Genomic DNA, 25354 nt, shown 5'->3' on the forward strand with positions numbered 1-25354 from the left:
AACTCCACATAGTGTGAGTTTCTCCTGTCACATGGATCATTGGAAAATTTTTTTGTTCATTCTTAAGTCATAAATTACATTACTTCATTTCCTGTAACCCTTCACCTTTTCTCTCTGATATGTGTTTCAATGATGTAGTGCCAACATTTCACACTTTCCTTGTCAATTTAACAAACAGTCAACAACTTAAGTCTAGTAAGTATCTTATTCTCGCTGAAGATTAACAATGTTGGCCCATCTCTTGATTGCATCTTTGTCTCAACTTTATTATTCATAATATTAGCACTTGTGTTTTTCTATTTCCCACTGGTATGTATGAGAGTAAATTTTAACCAAATTATTAAATAATGGCAACAAAAACAAATGCTAGGTCCAAAGTTACTAAGAAACTCTGACAGAGGCAGAAGAAAATAGAAGGATTATAATAAAAGAAAGTAAAACTACAGTGATTAAGAAAGGGTGGGGCTGGGCATGGTGGCTCACACCTGTAATCTCAGCACTTTGGGAGACCGAGGCAGGTGGATCACGAGGTCAGGAGATCGAGACCATCCTGGCTAGGACGGTGAAACCCCGTCTCTACTAAAAATACCAAAATTTAGCCGGGAGTGGTGGTGGGCGCCTGTAGTCCCAGCTACTTGGGAGGCTGAGGTGGGAGAATGGCACAAACCCGGGAGGTGGAGCTTGCAGTGAGCGGAGATCATGCCACTGCACTCCAGCCTGGCTGACAGAGCAAGACTCTGTCTCAAAAAAAAAAAAAAAAAAAAAAAAAAGAAAGGGTGGTATTGCTGCAGAGAAAAATAAACAGACCAATAAAACAATACTGAAGGAGTCAGCAATGCCATTTTAATTGTTTAACTTGGCAAACAAAATGCATAGGGTGACAATATCAACAGATAATGAGAATATGGAGTAAGAGGAACTCTTCTCACTGCTGGTGGGAAAGTATAATTAGGTACTCCAGCTTTGGAAAACTCAGACAATATCAGTAAAGTTGAAAATAACAGTGTCTTCTCAGTCAACAAGTTCATCTCTAGGTATATACCCTACAGCATTGTCTTCAGCCATGGATAAAATCAAATGTATGTATCTGGGGCATGAAGAATAATTTAACAAACTCCTTATGTGATTCTAATGTGCAGCCAGGTTTGAGACCTGTGTCCCACAGGAAAGTGATGTAACCATGGACCATTGGATATGTACAGGCATGTTTACAAAAACACCAACAAAAAGTTGGAATTACAAATGTCTATTACAGGAGATGGGATAAACAAAATAGTATAATGTTTGCATGGCAGTAAAATACAACAGTCCACAGGCTCTTTAGTGAATCTCAGAAACAATGTTGAGTTTAAAAACCAACAACGTTGAGTTTAAAAACCAAGTTTAGAAAATTAGGCACCACATGAAGCTCAGAAACAGGTAAAATTAAATCGTTTGTTTAGGTTTAAAAAGGCAAGGCAATGCTATCACACCAGAGCTGTGGGGAGGTAGTGGAATAAGCTGGAAGTCACACAGGAGCCACTGCAATGTTATCCACTTCTAGTTATGCTGGATGGTGGTGTCACAGATATTTATTATCTTGTTCCATAATTTACATATATTTGCAAATATAAAATACTACACGATATGAAATACTTAAAGCCCCTTTTAACAATACTAGCTCCTCAGGTTGGAAACTGTTCTCCTCCTGTCTAGGTATTTAGAAGTTCCTCACATACTCAGAGGAGTAAGCCCTTACATTCTTTTCAGTTCCCTATGCCTAGAAAGCCCAAAGTGTCACTGTGACTTGTGGTTACTGATGTCATTTGTAACAATGAGCCTAGTTGTTAACATTAGCAGTTACACTTTCTACCATCTACTTTCTTGTATGAGAAAACAGTTCTAAATGTGTTCGTATGTCTTCCAGGAGTGAGATATTACTTGACCTTTCCATTTAGCTCATTTATTCATTAAAACTAATCTCATTCAAATAGTTTGAATATACCGTTAATAACCTTAGGACACAGGGATTATGAGTGTTGGTTCTGAAGTCAGAACCAACTTGGGTTCAGATCCCAGTTCCACCATTAAGTAGTGTTATAACTTTGGGAAAATTAGCCTCATTGTACTTCTGTTTCTTCATCTATAAAGTAGAGGCAATACATCTACTCATAGGGATATTCTGAAGATAAAGGAGTTTCTACATTTAAATCATATAAATGATAGTTGGCACCTAGTAAACTTCCAATAAATTGTATCTATTATCTTATGTATTTTCCTAAAATGAAGCTTTTAAAGAGGTTCTTCTTCCCATTTGAGTCCTTTAAAATGTTTCTGAACAAAAAAAAAAAAATAGTTAAGGCCGGACGCGGTGGCTCATGCTTATAATCCCGGGCGAGGTGGCTCACACTTATAATCCCAGCACTTTGGGAGGCCGACGCAGGTGGATCACTTGGGGTCAGGAGTTCGAGACCAGCCTGGCTAACATGGTGAAACCCTGTTTCTACTAAAAATCAAAAGTTAGCCTGGCGTGGTGGTAGGTGCCTGTAATCCCACCTATGCAGGAGGCTGAGGCAGGAGAGTGGCTTGAACCTGGGAGGCAGAGGTTGCAGTGAGCTGAGATCGTGCCACTGCACTCCAGCCTGGGCAACAGAGTGAGACTCTGTCTCAATTAAAAAAAAAAAAAAGTTAAAAAATCTTTACAAAATATAAATGTGTCACAAAATTATGTCAAGTGAAAGAAGCCTACAAATATTGATTCCACTTAAATGTATAAAAAGAAAAATTTACAAAGAAAGCAGAATAGTAATTACTTAGGGTTTCAGTGAGAGCAGGAAATAAAATGGGGGTGATAGAAATGTTCTAAATTTGAATTATGGTGACTGCATAACTATAAATTTACTAAAAATCACTGAATTGAAGACTTACAATGGGGGAATCTTATAGGTATGAAATTTATTAATCAGTAAAGGTTTTTAAAGGAATAGGTACAGAATTTTTACTTAGTTTCACTCTAACACAAGTTTTTATTAACATGGGTAACTTCTGATTAGACTATGATATTTGAAGGTAGTCAAAACCTGGCAATAAACCTGTGTGGGAAGCAGAGGCTGTGTCTGTGTTACGTTACTTGGAGAAAGATTTATTGTAATATATTAAGCTTTGCTATACAAGCATATAGTATTTCTTTCCAATTCTTTCTTATGTCTCCAATTTTTACAAAATAATTGTTCTCATAATTCCAATTAAGGATTTAATTGGGGAGTGAGGATCTTCCATTTGGCTATCCCATAGCTTTCAATGTGCCGACTACTTTACAAATATTAATTCCAAGCACAACTGTATGAGAAAGTCATTATTATTTTTATTTTACCAATGAGGAGATAGAAGCTCAGAGAGGTTGAGTGACTTGTTTGATATCAAACAGCTGGTTTCAGAGCAGAATTAGCACATAGGTTTGTTTGACTGCTGATGTTAGTCACCATACCACGCTGCTGATAAAAGTTCTCAGAGGATGACACAGGAAACAAAGTATGGAGTTTTGACTGGGGAGACAGGACTAGAGGCATGCAAAGATTGTAATTGGGCGGGCTTCATTCACACACTTAAAACATGTGAATGAAAATGTACGGAGGTAAAAATAAGATGTGTATGTAACAAGGAGATTCTGTTTTCAGAGAGCTTTAAAATTGTACAAATTTCCTTGACTCCATTAAGAACTGGCTGCTGATGGCTGGTTAACTCTTTAACTGACTACAATAGCTTGAAGGATTTAGGAGGTAATTCTCTTACCTAAACTAAGTCTAGCTGCCAGAAATTTAGGGCTGGTAGACAGTTCTACATTATCCAGAGGGCCTAAGGCTTTTTCTGTCTTTCTCCTCCACCATCTTCAATGTATGAGTTCAATTCTCAAATCATAAAATTGCTACTGGGCTCAAGTCATCACATCATATTCCAAGCAGGGAGAAGAGGAAGGTCAAGGAGAAAAGGGGACAAATGGCTTTGCCAAGTCTGGGAATCCCAAGTTCTTCATTTGGGTTTAATCTCTAGGATTCTGGTGTTAAAAAAAGAGAGGAGAGTTTTTTTTATATGCAACCAGAAGTCTCTACCACATTTCTAATTATTATATCTTGCTTTTTTTTTTTTTTTTTTTTAAATTTGAGACGGAGTTTCACTCTTCTTGCCCAGGCTGGAGTACAACGGCGCCATCTCAGCTTGCTGCAGTCTCCACCTCCCGGATTCAAGCGATTCTCCTGCCTCAGCCTCCTGAGTAGCTGGGATTACAGGCATCCACCACCACGCCCAGCTAATTTTTGTATTTTTAATAGAGATGGTGTTTTGCCATGTTGACCAGGCTAGTCTTGAACTCCTGACCTCAGGTGATATGCCCGCCTCGGCCTCCCAAAGTGCTGGGATTACAGGCATGAGCCACCGTGCCTGGCCATACCTTGCTTTTAATTTTACTTTTGTCATCTATTCTAGAAATAAAAGAAGAAATAGTGTTAATTAAAAACAATATCATAGTTGTATAAAGGAAAAAGGATAATTATGTCACTGCTGTCCTTTTTCCATTTCTTCCAGTTAGTTAACATTGTATAACAATAATAGCAGTTTCAATTATGAGATAGGCCTAGAAAGTGGAGGGGAGAAAAGTATCAAGAAAACAAATTAGGACAATTTCCTAGAACCAAAGGACATGAGTTGCCATACCAAGGAGCCATTTGATGCCCAGCACAACAATGAAGACAGACCCATGTCAGAGACATTGTAAAACTTCAGAACACCAGGGACAAAGTTGTACAAAATTCCAGAGGAAAAGAAATCTCATCTTATGGGGCAGGAATCTCAGTGACTTTATACTTTGCATCAGGGATGTTTGAAGCAAAAAGATACATTGCCATGTGGGCCTCTCCACTGGACTTCTTAAGTCTGCTTATGCTAGAACAGCTGGATTTCCACAGGAGATGACCCAGGGGAGGGCAAGCAGAAGCCACAATGTTATTTATGGCCTTTGCTAGCACTAGCACCTTTTAAACTTTAACAATCTTTTAAATTCTTCCCAAACAAATCACAGTTCAATGGAATTAAGCCTACTTGCTTAGCATATAGACAAAAAGAAAAATGTAGAAAAGGTACTAATTTCCTAGCCTCATATTTTTCCATAACTTGCCCCAGAATGGAAGATTCTAATGGTTTCCTATGTGTAACTTAAGCATGGACTTGGCTTATGATAGGCGTGATATTAGTGGCTTCTCCTGATGAAGGCTCAGCTGTCCTCGCCTACTGTTATGAGAGGGACAAAGGGGATCAAATGTGTTACAGAGTATCACCATTGTAAGATAAATGTGATACCAAAGCTGAAGCCCCAATCTGTGTAAAGGACCCAGATCTTTAATGGGGTTCCCCCAACCTAACTACCCTCCATTAGAGGAAAATCAATTTCTGACCAAATCTACTCTCCCAAAGTCTAGTTCATGAAAAAGTGTATGTAAGGCAAGGGGGAATGTCTATCTCTCACTAGCTTCCTTCCCTTCAAGACCCAGAGAGAGACGGGGAACTTCATGTTTGCTGTCTCAATATTTATCTTTTACTTTGAAAAAAAACTTTAGAAAAAAAGCATATGTGTCAAGTTAGGTCCTGCAAATAGTAACAGTATGGTATATATTTATTCATAATTTTTAGTCAAAATGTTTGACCTCTGAGGGCCTATTATTTATGTTATTTAGCTGCTTGTGTATTTTTTACAAGATATAAAAATTGCTTTTGGGACATATCACATGTCTGGGATGGAAATTATTTCACTTTTTTAGTTCAACACTGAAGTTAGATTTTTTTTTTCAGGCTTTTAAAATAACCTTTATTTTTTAGAAGTTAATATGTCCATTATAGGAAACCGAAAAACACAAGAAGCAAAGAACAAAGTCATTCACAATCACAAGCAGTTTATAGTTTGACACACGCTTCTAGATCCTGTGAGTAGGCACAACATCCAATTTCATGGGACTGAGATTGTACAGTATGTATCATGATTTTTCACACATCATGAATATTTACCAATTCAAAATCCCAAAGCTATATGAGTATTTTGATAACCAAGAATACACTACACCAACTCAAACTGCTAAAAAAAAAAAAAAAAAGTAATCCTGCCTTTCTTGGGGCAAACATTTTATAGAAGACAAAAATGGCAACACGCCTCTAGATAAAAGCATTGGCAGAGTTCCGATTTAAATGCTGCATTCCCTTAATGCTCAATTTAAAATGAAACACACAGCAACAGAATACACTAAGTATGTTTTTAAGAGAATGCATTAGCAGAGCTATACCATTAAAATATTAGCAAAGTATATTTCCATTGAGTTACTTAATGTGTTCTTATAGTACAGCCAAAAGAGATGCATACATCAATGGCTATCAAAATGTAAATATGGACATATATGGACACATCTGCATACATCTCTGCCTGTATAATTCCTTCTGCCCCTCTGCCGCCAACCTAATGAACAAGTCCTGACATATACTGCTCAGAGGTGGCTTAACAATTCCATGTCCAAGATGCATCTTTTCTATCAATTATAACAAAGGTTTTACAAATAGGCTAATTAACTAGCTCTAGTTTTTATCGTAAGTTGTCACCCCATTCGTAAAGCTTAGATGTTGCAAAACAGTAACTTTGTCCACAATGAACACAGGCACTTTATTAAAAACGCTCATATAGACCTGTGGTTATCATCTAAAACCATCGTCTAGATATGGAGATACTAGCAAAGAGCCCTTCCCTTCACCCTTCCTCTTCTCCCTCTTCCACCATCCCAGTGACTAAGTATAGGATGTCTAGCTCCAAGAGGTGGACAAATAAAGGTCACTCCCAGAAGACAGGCCTTCCTAAAAACTAACAAAAGGACATTCACAAAGGGACTGATTTACTACATCTATTTTTAACATACTTTGAGCATTAAGACTTATCCTTTAATACACAATATTAACTAAAATGCACATATAGAACAATGTTTAGACCATCTGAACTAATCTCAGGAGCACAGAACCCTTCTCCCTGCATACCTCCTCTGCCCACCCCCGCTTCCCCCGCCCCAACCACCGAATGAATAGTCTGCATTCGCTCCTAAGCATCACCTTTTAACAATTCCATTCCCAAATGCAACCACTCCTAGGAAGTACTGAAAACAAATGCTTAGAGGGGTGTTACTAAAGCCCTCTACTTTTAACCTACATTGTGCACTTTTTTTTTTTGAAACAGAGTCTTGCTCTGTCGCCAGGCTGGAGTGCTGTGGTGCGATCTCGGCTCACTGCAACCTCCACCTCCCAAGTTCAAGCAATTCTCCTGCCTCAGCCTCCCGAGTAACTGGGGCTACAGGTGGACACCACCACGACCAGCTAATTTTTGTATTTTTAATAGAGATGGGGTTTCACCATGTTGGCCAAGATGGTCTCGATCTCTTGACCCCGTGATCCGCCTGCCTCGGCCTCCCAAAGTGCTGGGATTACAGGTATGAGCCACTGCAACAGGCCGTTGTACACTTTTAAACACCTAGAAAGACTAGATGTTTCAAACTGGACTTAAGTTTTCCATTATATACACAGTAGCATTGAATAAATGGTATACATACATAACACAGACTGTAATTTGAGTGTCTTCTAAATAGGAACATTCTGGCCTAGAACCCTTCCCTTTCCCACCTCTACCAACCCCGTGGACAGCTATAAGCCATCTGTAATGCTTAGGGGGGATTTTAACAATCTCACTTCTGTTTTTAAGAAGTCTTCCCTATGAATTTTAACACAAAGTGTACTCAACGTAGTAGTTTACTAATTCTACTTTTGTCATATACTGGCAACCTTTTTCACATCGACTGGCTGTAAATTAGGACTCCTATGTCCACTTATATACACTATATACACAGCACAGTAAATGAAAATGCAGACATAAGGGACAATGGTCAATGTGCCTCCTCATAAAACACACTGGACACTGGTAGAAAGCCCTTTGCACTTTGTGCTCCTCCTTCCCCCTGAACCAGCACAAATATCAAAATGTGTACTGCTCAGAGAATTGATCAATTTCCAAGACAATATTTCATATCAAAAGGATAGCTACAAAATGTGTTATTTACTACCTCTACTTTTAACATACTTTGTGCACATCTAAACAAACTTAAATAAGGACTTAAGTTTGTCCACTATATACACAGTAGTGTTGAATAAACTACACACATGTAACAATGGGTATATCTGAAAGTGTCTTCTAAATAGGAACATTCTGGTCTAGAACCCTTCATTCCTTCCAACTCCTCTCCACCACCAACCTGGTGGATATAGGCACGTGTCACTTACAGCTGATGCTGTCTCACTTCCAAAAGTCCTTTTCAGAAGACTGCTTTTCTACAAATTTTAACAAAGTGTACAAAATGTGTTAGTTTACTAACTCTACTTCTGTCATACATTGGCAACCTCTTTAGTATCTAGAGACTAGATATTATAAAATCGGGACTCATTTGTCCATTATATACACAGTATAGCAAAGTTAAATGAAATGCATGTAACATATAGGCAATGGATTAAGCTGAAATTTTTTAATAAACAATGTCAAAACACCATTTGCAATTTCTTCCCTCCCACCTCCCAGGTGGTTCAACAATTCCACTTCCAAACAGCATTTCCCATCAGTTTTTAAAAGCTATTTACAAAGTGTTATTCTACTACCACTTTTAAATACATCAAGAACTTCCAAATATCTAGAAAGACTAGATATTTCATATAACTTGTCCACCACATACACAGCACTGTTAAATAAAATTGCACACACATAACAATGGTTATCATCTGAGGTATCTTCTAAATGTGGCCATTTTGGCCTTGAATCATTCCCTCCTCCCTTCTTTCTCTGCCTTCAATCCAGTGGACAAGTACAGGCACATGTAATGCTTAGAGATGGTTGAACAAATTCCTATGCAAAAGTCATTTACAGAAGACAAGTTTTCGTATGAATTTCAACACAAAGAGTATAAAATATGCTAATTTTACTACGTTGTCATACACTGGCAACCTCTTTAAAATCTAGAGACTAGATGTTGAAAAATTAGGACTATTTGTCCATTATATACACTATATACAGAGCAAAACAAAATGCACAAAACATATAGAAAAATGGTGTCTGAAAACGTCCAAGTATGAACACACTAGTATATTACCTTTTGCAATTTCTTTTCTCCCACTTCCTCTAAACCATTGAACAAGTATAGACATTACTATACTGCTCACAAAGGTGGCTTCACAATTCAATTTCCAAAAGTATTTCCTATGAATTTTAGCAAAAAGATATTTACAAAGTGGTATTTTACTACCTCTACATTTAACATACATTGGGCACTTCTAAACATCTAGATAGACTAGATGTTTCAAGTAAGGAGTTAATTTGTCTACTATGTATACAGCAGTCTTGAATAAACTACAAACATGTAACAACAGTTATAATTTGAAAGAGTCTTCCAAATGTGAACATTCTGGCCTAGAACGCTTCCCATCTCCATCAACCCAGAATACATCAAATTTTCAGAAGACAATCTTTCCTAGGACTTGTAGAACAAAATGTACAAAATATATTAGTTTACTAACTCTACTTTTGTCATACGCTGGCAACCTCTTTAACATCCAGAAAGACTAGATGTTGTCAATTAGGATTCGTCTGTCCTTTATGTACACTATATACACAGATAAGTAAAACAAAATGCACAGAGATAATGATTCATCTTGCCTCGCTGTAAACAGGATGGCATAGAGCTCTCTGCACCTCCCCCTCCTCTCTCTTCCCCTGAACGACTGCACAAACACAATGAGCATTACTCAACAGGTGATTTGGCCATTCCCCTCAAAAAACATTTCCTATGATATGTAACAAAAAGGCATTTACAAAATGTGATTTTGCTACCTCTAATTTTAACATATCAGGCACTTCAGAACATCTAAAAAGAATAGACATTTCAAAAAAGCTTAGCACTGTCAACTATATACACAGTAGTGAGGAATAAAATGCACACAAAACAATGGATAGAATATGAAAATGTCTTCTAAATATGACCAGTCTAGCACAGAACCTTCTTCTCTTCCTTCCAGGTCTTCCACCTCCATGTCATCTAACCCACTTAACAAACGTGGACGTATCGCTTCCAGAGGCCGTCTTAACAATTCCATTTCTAAAAGTCATCTCCAGAAGACACGTATTTTCTATGATTTCTTTTAAACAAATGAGAATTTACAAGATGTGTGACTTTCTAACTCTGTTTTATCATATGTCGGCAACCTCTTTCCATCTAGAAGGGCTAGATGTGACAAATGTTTTCTATTAAAAGGTTGGGGTGGAGTTGAGAGCAGCTTTTTCATATTATATACACAGGCCTTACATAAACGGCCAGTAAATCTTCCCAGAGGGTGGTGGGCATTTCCAACGGGCCAAACGTGGCCTGTCATTCTACCATTTCTCTCTTCTGACAGCAAAGTCTGGTAGAACAAAGACCAACCGCCCGATGGCCGCTAACCGTTCCACCCGTCGTCGTTCGGGACTTCGCTCACCTTCCAGGCCCCTTAAGGCCTTTGTCCGTTGTCGTCAGGACTAGGTAGGTCTCGCCCAATGGCGACAGAGTGGTCACCCGGGAACCGGATCTGCGCGGCTCCGTGGCCTAAAGAGGCGGCCGAGCCTGCTTGCGTCCCTAGGCCTCCTTCCCGGGCCCTCCACGCCTTAATGGCCTCCACCGCGCGGCGTTCGAGCGGCCGCCATACTTTCCGGCCCACCACGCCCGGCGCCGCCCAAAGGCGCTGCGACCCAGCGACTCTGCGGGGGTTTCGTCGACGCCCGGCAGGCTTGGGTCGGGAGACCCGGCGGCCGGCGGGGTCCCGGCGGGGAGACGCAGCCGCCGCCATCAGTCACCCAGGTGGGGTGGGAAAGAGAGGTTCGCTGCGGCTTCAAGGCCTGGGCACAGCCAGTGGGCAGCCACAGCAGAGGCCTCCGGTATCTGCAGGGCAGAGGCCTCGGCCTGTCCCGGGTCCCCCCAGTTCACCCGCCGGCCCGGGGCCGGAGGGCCTGGAGAGCCCTGGAGGAGCGGGCTGCGTTCTGCGTCTCTCCGCGCTCTCTGCCAGACCGGAACTGAAGTTAGATTTTTGTATCAGGATATATAAAAATATCTTCTGCTCTGCTCAGTTGAATGTTCATTTTTTTCTCATAGCATCATGTTTTTTTCATTTTCTTTATAATTAAGACAGTTCATCATGTACATAAAAATCACATACATGAAGGCACACACATACACAAATGTACTTGTCTTAGATATTCTCTTAGGTTCAGTTGGGTTTATTAATATATAAATATTAACAGGTAAAAATAAAGTAGTAATTGTTACAAGGATTGTTATAAGGCCTGTCACTCTGGAAGGCCACATTTGTGTCTCCAAAGTCCAGCACAACATTTTAAAGAAGGATGAATTTGAAAGTCATTGGATGAGACAAGTATGCTATCTTCATGACCCCTGAAAACATTTGAGTTTCACGGGTGATAAGATTTGTCAGCATTTCTGAGTATTTATTTGTGTCGTATTATTGAAATTAAAATTTGACCATAGCATGTGAATTAAATAGGTTACCACTTTTTAATGTAATAGAGAACAATAAAATATTTATATTATGTCTTAGGCACTTAGTTTTAAAACCTCACCCACTTTTAGCATACAATTAGGCTTTTAAAAGGTTTAAGAAATATAAAAAGAGCTGAAATGACTTAAAATATAGATTATAGAAAATACTAATAGATGAAATAAATATATTTATGATGCAAAGAAGAACAGATAATATTGATGAAAGAATATTTGGAAATGGAAAGTAAAACACTAAATTAGAATGTTGTAATCAATATAGATAAGTATTTGAAATGAAAAACGTATTTCAGCTGAGTATTTTTGCACTGAAAGATATTGGGCCTAGAGTACAATATGTTAAATACATATAGTAATATATTATTGATAATTGTTAAGACTATGTACTAACACCTATCAAGATAAATAACACCAGCCATATATTTTTGGGGAGTTTATTTATTGGATCCCTTTTTACCCACAATATATAGTACAAATTCCATGAGGGTAAGAGTGTCTGCTTTGTCACTATGACAAAGTACTTGGTACTTAGCACATCATTTGTCATATTAAAGGTGCTTAATGAAATGAATATTTGTTACAAGAGTGGCCAGACTGCAAGTTCAGTTGACAGATCTATGGTTCATTTGAGCCTATTAATCCTATTAAAATATTGCACAAACAATGCTTTATAGATAGAAGTGATTACTTTGCTGCAACAGAGGTATCAGATGGCACAGACTGTGCATGGACTGAAAGTATTTATTCATCAGCTGATTATGAAATCTAAACTTGTCATGTGAAAAAGTGATGTAAGACTTTTAAGCCCAGGCGCCATGGCTCACTCCTATAATCCCAGCATTTGGGAGGCCAAGGTGGGTGGATTATTTGAGGTCAGGAGTTCGAAACCAGCCTGACCAACACGGTGAAACCCGCCTCTACTAAAAGTACAAAAATTAGCCTGATGGGGTGGTGGGTGCCTGTACTCCCAGCTACTTGGGAGGCTGAGGCGGGAGAATCGCTTGAACCCAGGAGGTGAAGGTGAAGGTTGCAGTGAGCCGAGATTGTGTCACTGCACTCCAGCCTGGGGGACAGAGTGAGACTCTGTCTAAAAAAAAAAGACTTTCAAGTCCCAACTTGGCGTATGAAAAAAAAATGATTTGAAAGAGTAAACTACAATGTTTGAAAATGTAAATTTAAAATCAGACTATATCACTGAGGATCACCTGTGGTTGAAGCAAGTGATAATGAAGGCCTGGTGTATAGCATGAGATCGGGAATAGCCTCATGAATAAAACTGATGGGTCACTGGGATTGGCAGCTAGAGAAAAGGGGGAGGAGACACAAAAATTCTAACCTGGTTAAGTTTGAGGTTAATGGTGCCATTGACTTTTCTAGGCACAGAGGAGAAGAAATAGATTTGGGGATAAATTATGAAATCCACTTGGGTACTGGGCACGGTGGCTCACACCTGTAATCCCAGGACTTAAGAAGGCCACGGTGGGGACAGATCACTTGAGGCCAGGAGTTCCAGACCAGCCTGGGCAACATGGTGAAACCCCACTCTACTGAAAATACACACACACACACACACAATTAACCAGGCATGGCGGCTCATGCCAGTAGTCCCAGCTACTCAGGAGGCTGAGGCACCAGAATCGCTTGAGGTGGAGGTTGCAGTGAGCCGAGATCGTGCCACTGCACTCCAGCCTGAGCAACTGAGTGAGACTGTGTCTCAAAAAAAAAGACAAAAAAAAAAATCCATTTTGGATGTGCTGACTTTGAGGTGCTTATGGGCATTCCATTGTAAAAATTATTCATTTATTAGTTAATCTAAATTTTGCTGCTCACTTGCTGAAACTTTTACTCAAACTAGAGAAAGAAAAAAATGGCACAAAAGCACCTTTTGATCATCTTTACTAAATACAGGTTGTTATGGAACAATTATTAATCTCAGTCTGAAACCTATTGAGAGGTGACAGCGTGCCGGCAGTCCTCACAGCCCTCACTCGCTCTCGGCGCCTCCTCTGCCTGGGCTCCCACTCTGGCGGCACTTGAGGAGCCCTTCAGCCCACCGCTGCACTGTGGGAGCCCCTTTCTGGGCTGGCCAAGGCTAGAGCCGGCTCCCTCAGCTTGCAGGGACGTGTGGAGGGAGAGGCCCCAGCAGGAACCGAGGCTGCGAGCGGCGCTTGCGGGCCAGCTGGAGTTCCGGGTGGGCATGGGCTTGGCAGGCCCTGCACTTGGAGCAGCTGGCCGGCCCTGCCGGCCCCGGGCAATGAGAGGCTTAGCACCTGGGCCAGTGGCTGTGGAGGGTGTACTGGGTCCCCCAGCAGTGCCAGCCCACCGGTGCTGTGCTGATTTCTCACCGGGCCTTAGCCGCCCTCCCGCGGGGCAGGGCTCGGGACCAGCAGCCCGCCATGCCTGAGCCTCCCACTCCCTCCGTGGGCTCCTGTACGGCCCGAGCCTCCCAGATTAGTGCAGCCCCCTGCTCCACGGCGCCCAGTCCCATCGACCACCCAAGGGCTGAGGAGTGCCGGCGCACCGCGCGGGACTGGCAGGCAGCTCCATCTGCAGCCCAGGTGCGGGATCCACTGGGTGAAGCCAGCTGGGCTCCTGAGTCTGGTGGAGACGTGGAGAACCTTTATGTCTAGCTCAGAGATTGTAAATACACCAGTCAGCACCCTGTGTCTAGCTCAGGGTCTGTGAATGCACCAATCGACACTCTGTATCTAGCTACTCTGGTGGGGCCTTGGAGAACCTTTGTGTGGACACTCTGTATCTAGCTAATCTGGTGGGGATTTGGAGAACCTTTGTGTCTAGCTCAGGGATTGTAGGTGCACCAATCAGTGCCCTGTCAAAACAGACCACTTGGCTCTACTAATCAGCAGAATGTAGGTGGGGCCTGATAAGAGAATAAAAGCAGGCTGCCCGAGCCAGCAGTGGCAACCTGCTCGGGTCCCCTTCCACACTGTGGAAGCTTTGTTCTTTCGCTCTTTGCAATAAATCTTGCTACTGCTCACTCTTTGGGTCCACATTGCCTTTAAGAGCTGTAACACTCACCGCAAAGGTCTGCAGCTTCACTCCCGAGCCAGCGAGACCATGAACCCACCAGAAGGAAGAAACTTCGAACACATCTGAACATCAGAAGGAACAAACTCCGGACACGCCGCCTTTAAGAACTAACACTCATGGCGAGGGTCCGCGGCTTCATTCTTGATGTCAGTGAGACCAAGAACCCACCAATTCCAGACACATTTTGGTGACCCAGATGGGACCTTTGCCAATCACCAAGCAGTAAGACCATCGCCTATTGCTGAGTGGTGAGACAATCACCTATCGCCAAGCAGTGAGTACCATCGGACCCCTTTAGCTTACTATTCTGTCCTATCTTTCCTTAGAATTCGGGGGCTAAATACCGGGCACCTGTTGGCCAGTTAAAAGCGACTAGCGTGGCCACCGGACTAAAGACATGGGTGTCAGGCTTTCTGGGAAAGGGCTCTATAACAACCCCCGACTCTTCAGAGTTGGGACCATTGTTTTCCCTAGAACCAGCTTCTGCTTTTCCAGTACTTCTGGGCTGAGCCGAGGGTCGACAGAGAGGAAAGCCATGCAGCTTTGGGGTCCCGACAACAAGTTGGTTGACCCTGCGGCCATGAGCAGAACTCTCAAAAGCATGTCGCCTAAGCGAGACTCGCCCATCTATCCTATCTATCCTGACCCTTACCCCCTGGGTCCTAATGCCTGTCAGAAAAACTTCCTCTCGCCTCTCTTCTCTGAGGTTAGTCCCGCTTCTAAAAATTGCTACCGTCTCTGGTGCTTTTCTAGTTTCTCCTATAATAATGATTTCTAGTATAAACTCCAGGACTCTGTTACCTTCTTTCGGCACCCGGGCTCACCAATCAGAAAGACATAATTTTTGCCCAAAGCCCCATCGTAGTGGGGACTACCTGGAATTTTAGGATCCCTCCTCAGACTAACAGGCCTAACAAAAGCTATTCCTGAAGCTAGGATATGGGGAGCCTCAGAAATTATATCTTTCCTATTCATATAAGTGAGGACAAAAGGTGTCACTCTTCCAACCCTGGAGATCCCTTCCCTCCCTCAGGGTATGGCCCTCCACTTCATTTTTGGGGCATAACATCTTTATAGGACAGGGGTAAAGTCCCAGTACTAACAGGAGAATGCCTAGGACTCTAACAGGTTTTCGAGAATGCATCGGTAAGGGCCACTAAATTGATTTTTCTCAGTTGGTCCTCCTTGTGGCCTAGGAGGACAGGCAAGGGTGCAGGTTTTCGAGAATGCGTCGGTAAGGACCGCTAAATCCGACTTTCCTCGGTCCTCCATGTGGTCTGGGAGGAAAACTAGTGTTTCTGCTGCTGCGTTGGTGAGTGCAACTATTCCGATCAGCAGGGTCCAGGGACCGTTGCGGGTTCTTGGGCAGGGGTTGTTTCTGCTGCTGTGTTGGTGAGCGCAACTATTCCAGTCAGCAGGGTCCAGGGACCGTTGTAGGTTCTTGGGCAGGGGGAGAAACAAAATAAACCAAAACGCGGCAGTTTTGTCTTTCAGATGGGAAACACTCAGGCATCAACAGGCTCACCCTTGAAATGCATCCTAAGCCATTTGGACCAATTTGACCCACAAACCCTGAAAAAGAGGTGGCTCATTTTTTTCTGCACTACGGCTTGGCCCCAATATTCTCTCTCTGATGGGGAAAAATGGCCACCTGAGGGAAGTACAAATTACAATACTATCCTGCAGCTTGATCTTTTCTGTAAGAGGGAAGGCAAATGGAGTGAAATACCTCATGTCCAAGCTTTATTTTCATTGAGGGAGAATACACAACTATGCAAAGCTTACAATTTATATCCCACAGGAGGACCTCTTAGCTTACCCCCATATCCTAGCCTCCCTATAGCTCCCCTTCCTATTAATGATAATCCTCCTCTAATCTCCCCTGCCCAGAAGGAAACAAGCAAGGAAATCTCCAAAGGACCACAAAAACCCCCGGGCTATTGGTTATGTCCCCTTCAAGCTATAGGGGGAGGGGTATTTGGCCCAACCCGGGTACATGTCCCCTTCTCCCTCTCTGATTTAAAGCAGATGAAGGCAGACCTGGGGAAGTTTTCAGATGATCCTGATAGGTACATAGATGTCCTACAGGGTCTAGGGCAAACCTTTGACCTCACTTGGAGAGAAGTCATGCTACTGTTAGATCAAACCCTGGCCTTTAATGAAAAGAATGCGGCTTTAGCTGCAGCCCAAGAGTTTGGAGATACCTGGTATCTTAGTCAAGTAAATGATAGAATGACAGCCGAAGAAAGGGACAAATTCCCTACTGGTCAGCAAGCCATCCCCAGTATGGATCCCCACTGGGACCTTGACTCAGATCATGGGGACTGAAGTCATAAACATCTGTTGACCTGTGTTCTAGAAGGACTAAGGAGAATTAGAAAAAAGCCCATGAATTATTCAATCAAACTAGAGAAAGAAAAAAATGGCACAAAAACACCTTTTGATCATCTTTACTAAATACAGGTTGTTATGGAACAATTATTAATCTCAGTCTAAAACCTATCTTCTGCGGGTAATACATAATGGACTTTTTAAAGCAAATTGTTTTTCAGACGTAACGCCACTGATAACACAAGATTAAGTATCTATCTCTTTTTAAAGATGATCCTGATAGGTACATAGATGTCCTACAGGGTCTAGGGCAAACCTTTGACCTCGCTTGCAGAGATGTCATGCTACTGTTAGATCAAACCCTGTCCTTTAATGAAAAGAATGTGGCTTTAGCTGCAGCCCAAGAGTTTCAATCTTCAGGCGAAATTAAGTTTCCTCTTCACTGGGTAGATTAGAAAATGGTGAGTTGTTTTCTAAATAAGAAGGATCAAATTAGTCAGTTTTGCTACACTGGGAAATCCAACTCTCATGGGATAGTTGTTACCCTGAAAGTAGGTTATCCAGGAGATGAGGGATCAGATGTAACTAAGTGAACAACAGCCAGCCTCCATCCAAGCAAGAGCCCATACTCACAAAGAAGGAAGAGTTGCTGATGCATTTACGGCAAAGATAAAAAAAAAAAGGCATTTTAGATGTATATTAATTTACTTAATCCTCGTAACAACTCTGAGATATTATCATGCCCATTTTACAGATGAGCAAATGGAGACACAAAGAGATGAAATAATGTGGTCAAGGTTACATGCTAGTAAGTTGCTGATCTGGAATTCTAACCCAGGAAGTCCTGTCTCCAGTGTCTATGATTTCACCCACTACACTATACTTCTTAAGCATGTCAAGAAAGTGAGAACTTTAAATTGGTTTAATTAGACTAACTCTGAAAGTCTGAAAATAAAATTGATTCATTGGAAACTTTTCATCAGTCCTTATTTTGGGGGATATTCAATTTAGTGAAATTTAGTATTTCAGTAAAGGTTAATTCACTACATAAAACAATGTGATTTTTTTCCTTTGAAGCAGAGTTTAGTATTGTGATCAAGATTTCCCTGACTCTCCCAGCGGTCTGAATTTGGGTAAATCACTTCACTACCCCTTGACTCAAATTCCGTATTTATAAAACAGGTAAATACTGGTATTACCTTCTAAGAGTGTTGTGAGGATACGCAGATTTTTTAAAAAAGCAGTTAAAGCCTTTAAACAGTAATTATAAGCAGTTGTCATAATTATGCCGTTGTTAGACTTCTAGGTCAATGAATCAGAAAATTTAAATCTCAATGTTTGATTATAAAATCTGGTAACAGATGGGTGAAAAGGAACCTGGAATGGGTTTACTCTCCAGGAGTTCACATTTAACTTTTCTTTCCGAAGTCCCGTCTATTAACTCCTGTTCTATGAAGTGGTAGAAAAAGATGAGGTATTAATTTTCTTTCTTAACAAATATTTGAAGGCATAGTTGGTGTTGGCGAAGGGAGATGAGGAAGACATATGTGCTTTCTTACGATATTAAAACCTGGAAGACAATAAAAACGCTGATCAAATAATAAAAAGCGTTACCTATGGCGGAAAAGGAAGCTCAAATGTTCTTGTCAGGGGAAAACGACACAAAAACTGAAAGAGGGAAACAAAACAATTGCACGGGTGATATGCATTAGGGTTGTTAGGGATAACTTCTGCGCCCAAGGCTCTTATTAGTAATGAAATACGGTGTGAGGAGCTGAGATTCGTTCTGCAGTTTCAAAGTGTTCGTCGGAAAGTAACCCCTCCCTTCCCATAGAAACAGAACCGGACTGGCGGCGCGATTACACCTAAAACAAGTTGCAACCTCATTTCCCTGTAGGCACGCCTCTTTTATCTTAACCACGCCTCTTCATTCCCTAAGCACTTCGTAAGCAAAGGGAATATCGCGAGATTTGTACATTGTCTCTTTTCTGACGTTTTCAGCTGCGATAGTCGCTTTTGTTCTCGCGATATTTCCGAGTACGCGGGAGCCCCGGCGACCCGGGATTCTGTGAAACATGGCGGTAGGCTGGGACCATAACACAAGGTAAAATACTGAAACCCCGCTGGGTGCTGTTCCCTCGGTTGTTCCAGGGCTGCTTAGGGCGTAAATGCAATTGAGGGAACTGGGAGCCTGTCATGGGCTTGGCTTCCTGTCTTCATTGATCTCTGGAGAGCCGGTCGGACGGAGAAGCCGCTGCACCTCCCCCGGGGGCGTTACTGGCAGGACCCTAGGCAACGATGCTACTGGGAGCTTCCCTTTGCCAGGTCCGGGTGCTTGTGTGCTATCTTGCAACTCGAAGGAGTTCAGGTGCTTCCTCGATCGCACCTGATTCTGACCCTTTGCTTGTCACAGTGCCCGGTTCCCAGGTGGTTTCTCCAGTCCGCAGGCGAGTAGGATCCCAATCGGTCGAGTCCCAGTCCCCCCGGATGTCAGACTCCCTACCCCCATTCAGACAAATACCACATTCGTGGCAGCACGTTGCTCTCTGTCTCTTTAAGAGTCTTGGCCTTGCCCGGAAGGAGTTTCGCACAGTGCTTCGGAAAATGAGAAGGGGTCAGGGGAGGGCGAGATGCTGAGAGACAGGTTCGACTGTCACTACTTTTCCTCGGCGCAGGAAACCTTCCGAAGGCAACGTGTCAACTCGTGGTGGAGAATAGCCTTGTTTATCTGTAGTATATAGAGTTGACAGGTCGTTGTTTGAGAAAACACGTTTAAATAACTTTTATATTTTAGTGCCCCCGAGACTTAAAGACAAAGTGACTTAATAGCTGTTAAAATGTTGCCAGACTGGTTTTCAGAAGCAATGAAAGTTACAGTTAAAAACAGGATTTATTCATTTGAAGTTGTAATTCAGTATTTCAGTTAATTGCCTAGCCTGATACATTGGACTCTAGTATACAGCAATTATAAAGAATGAGCCTGGCTTGTTCACTGAAAAAAGACATGGTTATTTACCTAATTTGTTTGTTGATATCTTTAAGTTGTTGTAATTATGCCAGTTCTAGTGGAAAACATGAGGAAAAAAATTCTGATTTTTTGGGAGGGTGGGGGTTGGCGGTGCAGGGATGGATAGAGAGAGGAGGATCTTTTTTTTTTTTTTTAAATGATCGTGAACTTTAGTATACAGTTGCGTGTTATAATGGCTTCCTGGTACAAATCATAAAAATATATCAAGTTTGAAAGATCTCTCAAAGGAAATCAGGCCTAGTCTGGAACAACAAGAGTTAGGGAAACAGCAGCAACAACCCACACATTTTCTTTCTTTGGGGATTGATGATTTAAGTGAAAGAAATGGCTATTTTTTTTTCTTTACCAGAAGTTACTTTTAGGCAGTCAGTGCCTGCTAAAAATCCTATTTAATAGTTTCCCAATATTTATTGTAATTCTGCCTCTTAATGTCATAGTGGTCAAATTATTTAACCTCTCTGTGCCTTAGTTCCTTCATCGACCAAATGAAATAATGATACCTAACTCATAGGAAGGTTGTGAGGATTGAATGTGTTGAAACATACAAAGCATTTAGAACAATACCTGGCACACAGTAAACACTCAATGCATGTTAGCTCTTGTTATTTTTTATTTTCATTTTCTAACATCTGTAGTTACAAATGTTGCCTTGTTACTTAGTCAAAATGTAGACTGAAGAAGATACTGTTTAAAATAATATCTTTCTGAACCCCAGATTGATTAAACACTCTGATTGGTGTGGTTAATGTGTCCTTAAACTCCCATTATCCAGTTGCTTGTTTTCTTAAATTATTATCCTCTTTTAATGACTAAAGCATAAGTTCTTCCTTTCTATTGCTCTATATAGTCACATTGTAGTGTGGCTCAGATCTACCCTCTGAGTGCCTTATTAACCCCCATACTCTTTGCTTTTGAGAACATTCATTCTGTTGTAAATATATTTCATGTGTCCCTGACCTTTTCCTTAATACTTTTTAACTTTAATTTTCTATACTTTTATTGGGAGCTACTATAGTCTAGTTGTTCTTTGAGGAAGATTATACTTGTCCTTGCTTCACATTGCTACTAGGCACTTTTGAGGTTATTCTGTTATCACTCTATAGTCTCTCTTAACTTTTAGTCTATCAGTTTATGCCATCCTAACTTTAGGAGATTGTCAACTAACCTCACATACTCTCCCACTTTCCTCAAAGACTTTAACAACTAAATCTCAAATATTCTACAAATCTTTGCTTTTTTTCAGAGAATTAGAAATAGATATTACATGCCTCATTTTTATCTTAACACTGTGAGGTAACCATTATGTCCTGCTGCCCATCTTTTAAAATAAAATTATGGAGAGAGGATTCTAAGAAGTTGAGGATCTTTCCACACTTGTCACACAACTAGTAAGTGCCTAGGTAATCAGGGTTTTCTGATTATAAACTCACATTTATATTGTCTTCCTTGGCTTCCAAGTAAACCTTTCTGTCACTTAGAATGTCATTAGGTTTATTTGAATTATGTTGGGGTAAACAAACATAATATTTAACTCTGTTGTAAAAGGTCCAAATTCTAAGGTAAAAATAAGTACAATTGAGGGGGTTGGGGGGTTGCTATCTAGTATTTGTAAAGTAAAGCTAAGCTATCTTATAAAATGTTTTTTATTGTAAAGTATTCTAATGCAATATAATCAAGTAATTTAAAATTACAGATAGGTTGTAGTTTTACCTTTTATTTCTGATATTCAGCGATGGCCTGAATTATATCGCCTGTATTAGTTTCTTGGGGCTGCTGTAACAACTTACTATAAGCTGGGAGGCTTAAAACAAAAGAAATTTATTCTCTCACAGTTCTGGAGGCTAGAAGTCTGAAATCAAGGTGTCAGCAAGATTTGAAGACTCTAGGAAAGAATCCTTCTTTGACTCTTCCTGGCTTCTGGGCAATCCTTGCTATGCCTGGGTTTGTAGACACATCACTGTAGTCTCTGCCTTTGTTTTCACATGGCATTTTCCCTTGTGTTTCTCTGTGTCTTCACATGGCCTTCTTAAAAGGACACCAGTCTCAGATTTTGGAGCACCCTGATCCAGTATGATCTCATCTTAATTAGTTATATCTGAAAGACCCAAATATTTCCAAATAAGGCCCATTCATAGATACCAGAGGTTGAGACTTCAACATATCTCGTTCAACATATCAAATTGTGAGTTGACACAGTTCAGACTGCAACTTGGCCATATGTATTAACCAATTAAATTTTTCTCATATTGCCAAATATATATTAAAATAGAAGTTAACTCAAAACTTGGGTAGCAGGAAATAACTTTTGTCTTCATTTTTCTTTGGAGAAGTAATTAAACTTAACTGAGCAGACTATAAAAAGTTCATAAATTCTGTATTTTAATTTTGGTAAAGCATCTAATAGTCTCATTATATTCAGATGGATACAATGATGAAATATAGGCTGTGTGACTTTACTTACAGTGAGTATTGATAATGTCTGTGTTCCAACCTGAAAGGGAGTCTCTTATGTCTTAGGAAGTTTTTCAAAATACAGTCACCCCTCCATATCTGTGGATTCTGCATCTGTGGACTCAACCAGTTGCAGATTGAAAATATTCGAGAAGGAAAAATTGCATGCCTACTGAACGAGTATTGTGTCTGTACTGAATACTTACAGACTTCTTTCTTTTCATTATTTCCTAAACAGTACAACTATTTACATAGCATTTACATTATATTAGGTTTTATAAGTAGTCTAAAGATCATTTAAAGTATACAAGAGGATGTGCATAGGTTATATGCAAAAACAACACCATTTTATGTCAGTGACTTGAGCATCTGAGAATTTTGATATCCAAGGGAGGTCCTGGAACCAATACCCCATGGATACTGAGGGACAACTGTCTTGTCTTAGCTCCAGCTGTTATCAGTGACTTTCTGGAGTTTATTTATGTTTGTTTTGTTTTTTAATATTCAAGTCAGTTTAAGGAGAGACATCAAAGAAAACAGACATAGTACTGGAGATTGTCAAGGTATGAATAGCAGCACCAACCAGTGGGCAAAGGAATCTTGTGTAACGGCTTCTAACTAGATTTTGTGGACCAATACAAAAAAATGTATATCTATTTGAGAGGGGCGGGCGGTGTGGACAGGGAAAAGGGCTGGGTATAAAAACTGACCTAGAATTACATTTTTTAATTTTGCTGAATAAAGACATCCAAAAACAAAACAACCTCTGTTATATCTGTTTTTATCATTTCATAAAGGAAAGGCTGTTTTGACACAAAATGGAATAAAATAATCTCAGAATAAAGGACACATTTTAAAATGGAATAAATTTAGCTTTAAAAGTTCTTTTCTACATTGTCCATGACTAGAAAATTTTGTCACAGAACAGCAATGACTTCTGGCAAGCATTGATGATCTGAGGTATTTCCAAACACATTTTTGAAAATGGCTTACCACACTGAGTAGAGAGGCAAATAGAGTGGGAATGGAGCAATGAAATTGGGTATCTGGTAGGATTTAAAGGATTTGAGAACACCAGTGAAAATGAAGAGCAGATTTATCTTAGGAAAGAGCTTGAAGGGTAGTTCCTACTTGGGGAGGTAAATGTGTTTTGGATTTTAGAGGTGGAACAGTTTTAAGGGTTGACCTTGCTCATGGGTGGCTTTCCATAGAATTAAGATGGAGGTCACAGGAGGAGAAGTGCTGTTAAGCTTACATGGTAAAAAGGTTTTATTGTGAATGAATGCTATAGGATAAATGCCATCAGAGCATGAATTCCAAAGGATGATAATGGAGTGGGGGAGAAGCATATTGAATGATCTGGGTGCTGAAGTCATTAAGCAAATTATGAATATATTCAGATGTTAGTGGAATATAGCAACAAGTAGGGAAGTGAGAGTCAGTGTGTACTGTGGTTTGGAGCATAGTTTCAAGTTCTACCACCTGCTATGTAGCCTGGGAAAATTATTTGACAGTTCTGTGCCTCATTTCCTCATCAAAAAGTAGGATTAAAAATAGTACCTGCTTCATAAGAGTCATTTACAAGATTAAATGAATTAATGTCTAAAGAGCTTCAAATAATACATAGCACAAAACATGAGAGATGGTTGAGAAATATGGTAAAACATGATACTTCTGTAACCTGTGAGTCTCAGAAATGACTAAGGATTGGAATGGAACTGCTGCCAATAGAAAGTCAGCTTTTATAAAGAGAGCAGATAGAGCAATTTCTTTTAGAAAAGCTAGAAGTTATTGGATACCTTGTTTATGCCAGACAGTGACTTTTACAGTAGGTTGGCAAGTATGCAAAATGGAATGAATTTCTTGGAGGTAGGTTAGTGCTGAGCTTTCAGGAATGGGACTGGTGGAGTAGCTGAGGGGCGAGGTGCTCCATTCTAGAGTGATATCCCCTGGAAAATAGGGATGGAGGAAGCTAGAGATGGGTAGGGAGCCACATGATATATTCCAGCTAGACTTTCAAGGGAGGAGTGTTGAATAGGTTGTATGTATTATTAGAAGATTTGTAAAACTAACTGCTTGCCGTATCTTTATGCTTATATATAAATTAAAAGAGCATTTAGAAAGCTCATTATACAAATATAACATTATATAAACTTTTAGAAATGTAATTCACTGTTTTATTCATTTGTTTAACAGTGCCATACTGACTATGTGATGGCCACTGTTCTAGGTCCTGGGACAGTAGACAACAGGAAAATCCTTCTTGTGGATCTTATTTTTATATATTTACTTACCTAAGTATGACATACTGCTGTGATTTGAAAGATGTGCTACTGTGGTGTTTCTGGGAAAATTTCCTTCCTTCTTTTTCTCAATAAATATTGAATACCTGTTCGCTAGGCATTGGAGATACAAAGATCAAGTTAGACATGGTTCCTGCTCTAACAATCCGGTGGAGGAAACAGAAAAAGAGGCAATTAGAAATAGTGTGATAAAAGTACAACGTTCTAGAAGCAGATAGACTTTGAAGGCCGTGGAAAGTTTTTTTGTTCCCCATGCTCGCTCAAGGTAGAGATGAGTAGACTGGGCCTTGAAGAGTAAGTAGGAGTTAGTCAAATGTAAAGATGGGGTAGGGGGAAGAAAAAATATTTCTGGCAAAGAGAATAGCATATTTAAGGAATTGAAAGTGATTTAATATGATTGGAATGTAGACTGTGAGTGATTGGGTTTGAAGAGAGGTTAGCAGGACCTGGTTTTTGAAGGGCTTTGTGAAACATGTTAGGATAGAATCCAAGCTCTTAAGTGTAGTGGGAAGGGAAGTTTTACAAAGATTGGAAGAGAAATATCAGATTTA

General features: G+C 40.5%; 2 protein-coding genes across 5 annotated transcripts in view; one reads left to right on the forward strand and one right to left on the reverse strand.

Moving 5' to 3' along the window:
- The window catches only part of LOC134756566 (uncharacterized), a 103309-nt gene extending 92177 nt beyond the window's left edge, over positions 1–11132 (reverse strand). The window contains exon 1 of one of the 3 annotated variants that reach the window (XR_010129349.1): positions 10567–11132. Coding sequence is in view for 1 of the 3 variants with exons in the window: in XM_063694092.1 (XP_063550162.1) it covers positions 10579–10914 (336 nt within the window). In the remaining 2 variants the exon portion in view is untranslated. The remainder of the gene's footprint in view (positions 1–10566) is intronic. The other 2 variants (XR_010129350.1, XM_063694092.1) reach the window with 2 other exon arrangements.
- A 7854-nt stretch (positions 11133–18986) lies between these two features.
- ERGIC2 (ERGIC and golgi 2) overlaps positions 18987–25354 on the forward strand; it is a 41310-nt gene continuing 34942 nt past the window's right edge. Inside the window, exon 1 of one of the 2 annotated variants that reach the window (XM_031000732.3) lies at positions 18987–19125. The gene's annotated coding sequence lies outside the window, so the exon portion shown is untranslated. Of the gene's footprint in view, positions 19126–19678; positions 21438–25354 lie in introns of those variants that run through there. The other variant, XM_055357881.2, reaches the window with a different exon arrangement.

The sequence above is a fragment of the Gorilla gorilla genome, chromosome 10 (assembly GCF_029281585.2).
Source record: "Gorilla gorilla gorilla isolate KB3781 chromosome 10, NHGRI_mGorGor1-v2.1_pri, whole genome shotgun sequence".
NCBI lineage: Eukaryota > Metazoa > Chordata > Mammalia > Primates > Hominidae > Gorilla > Gorilla gorilla.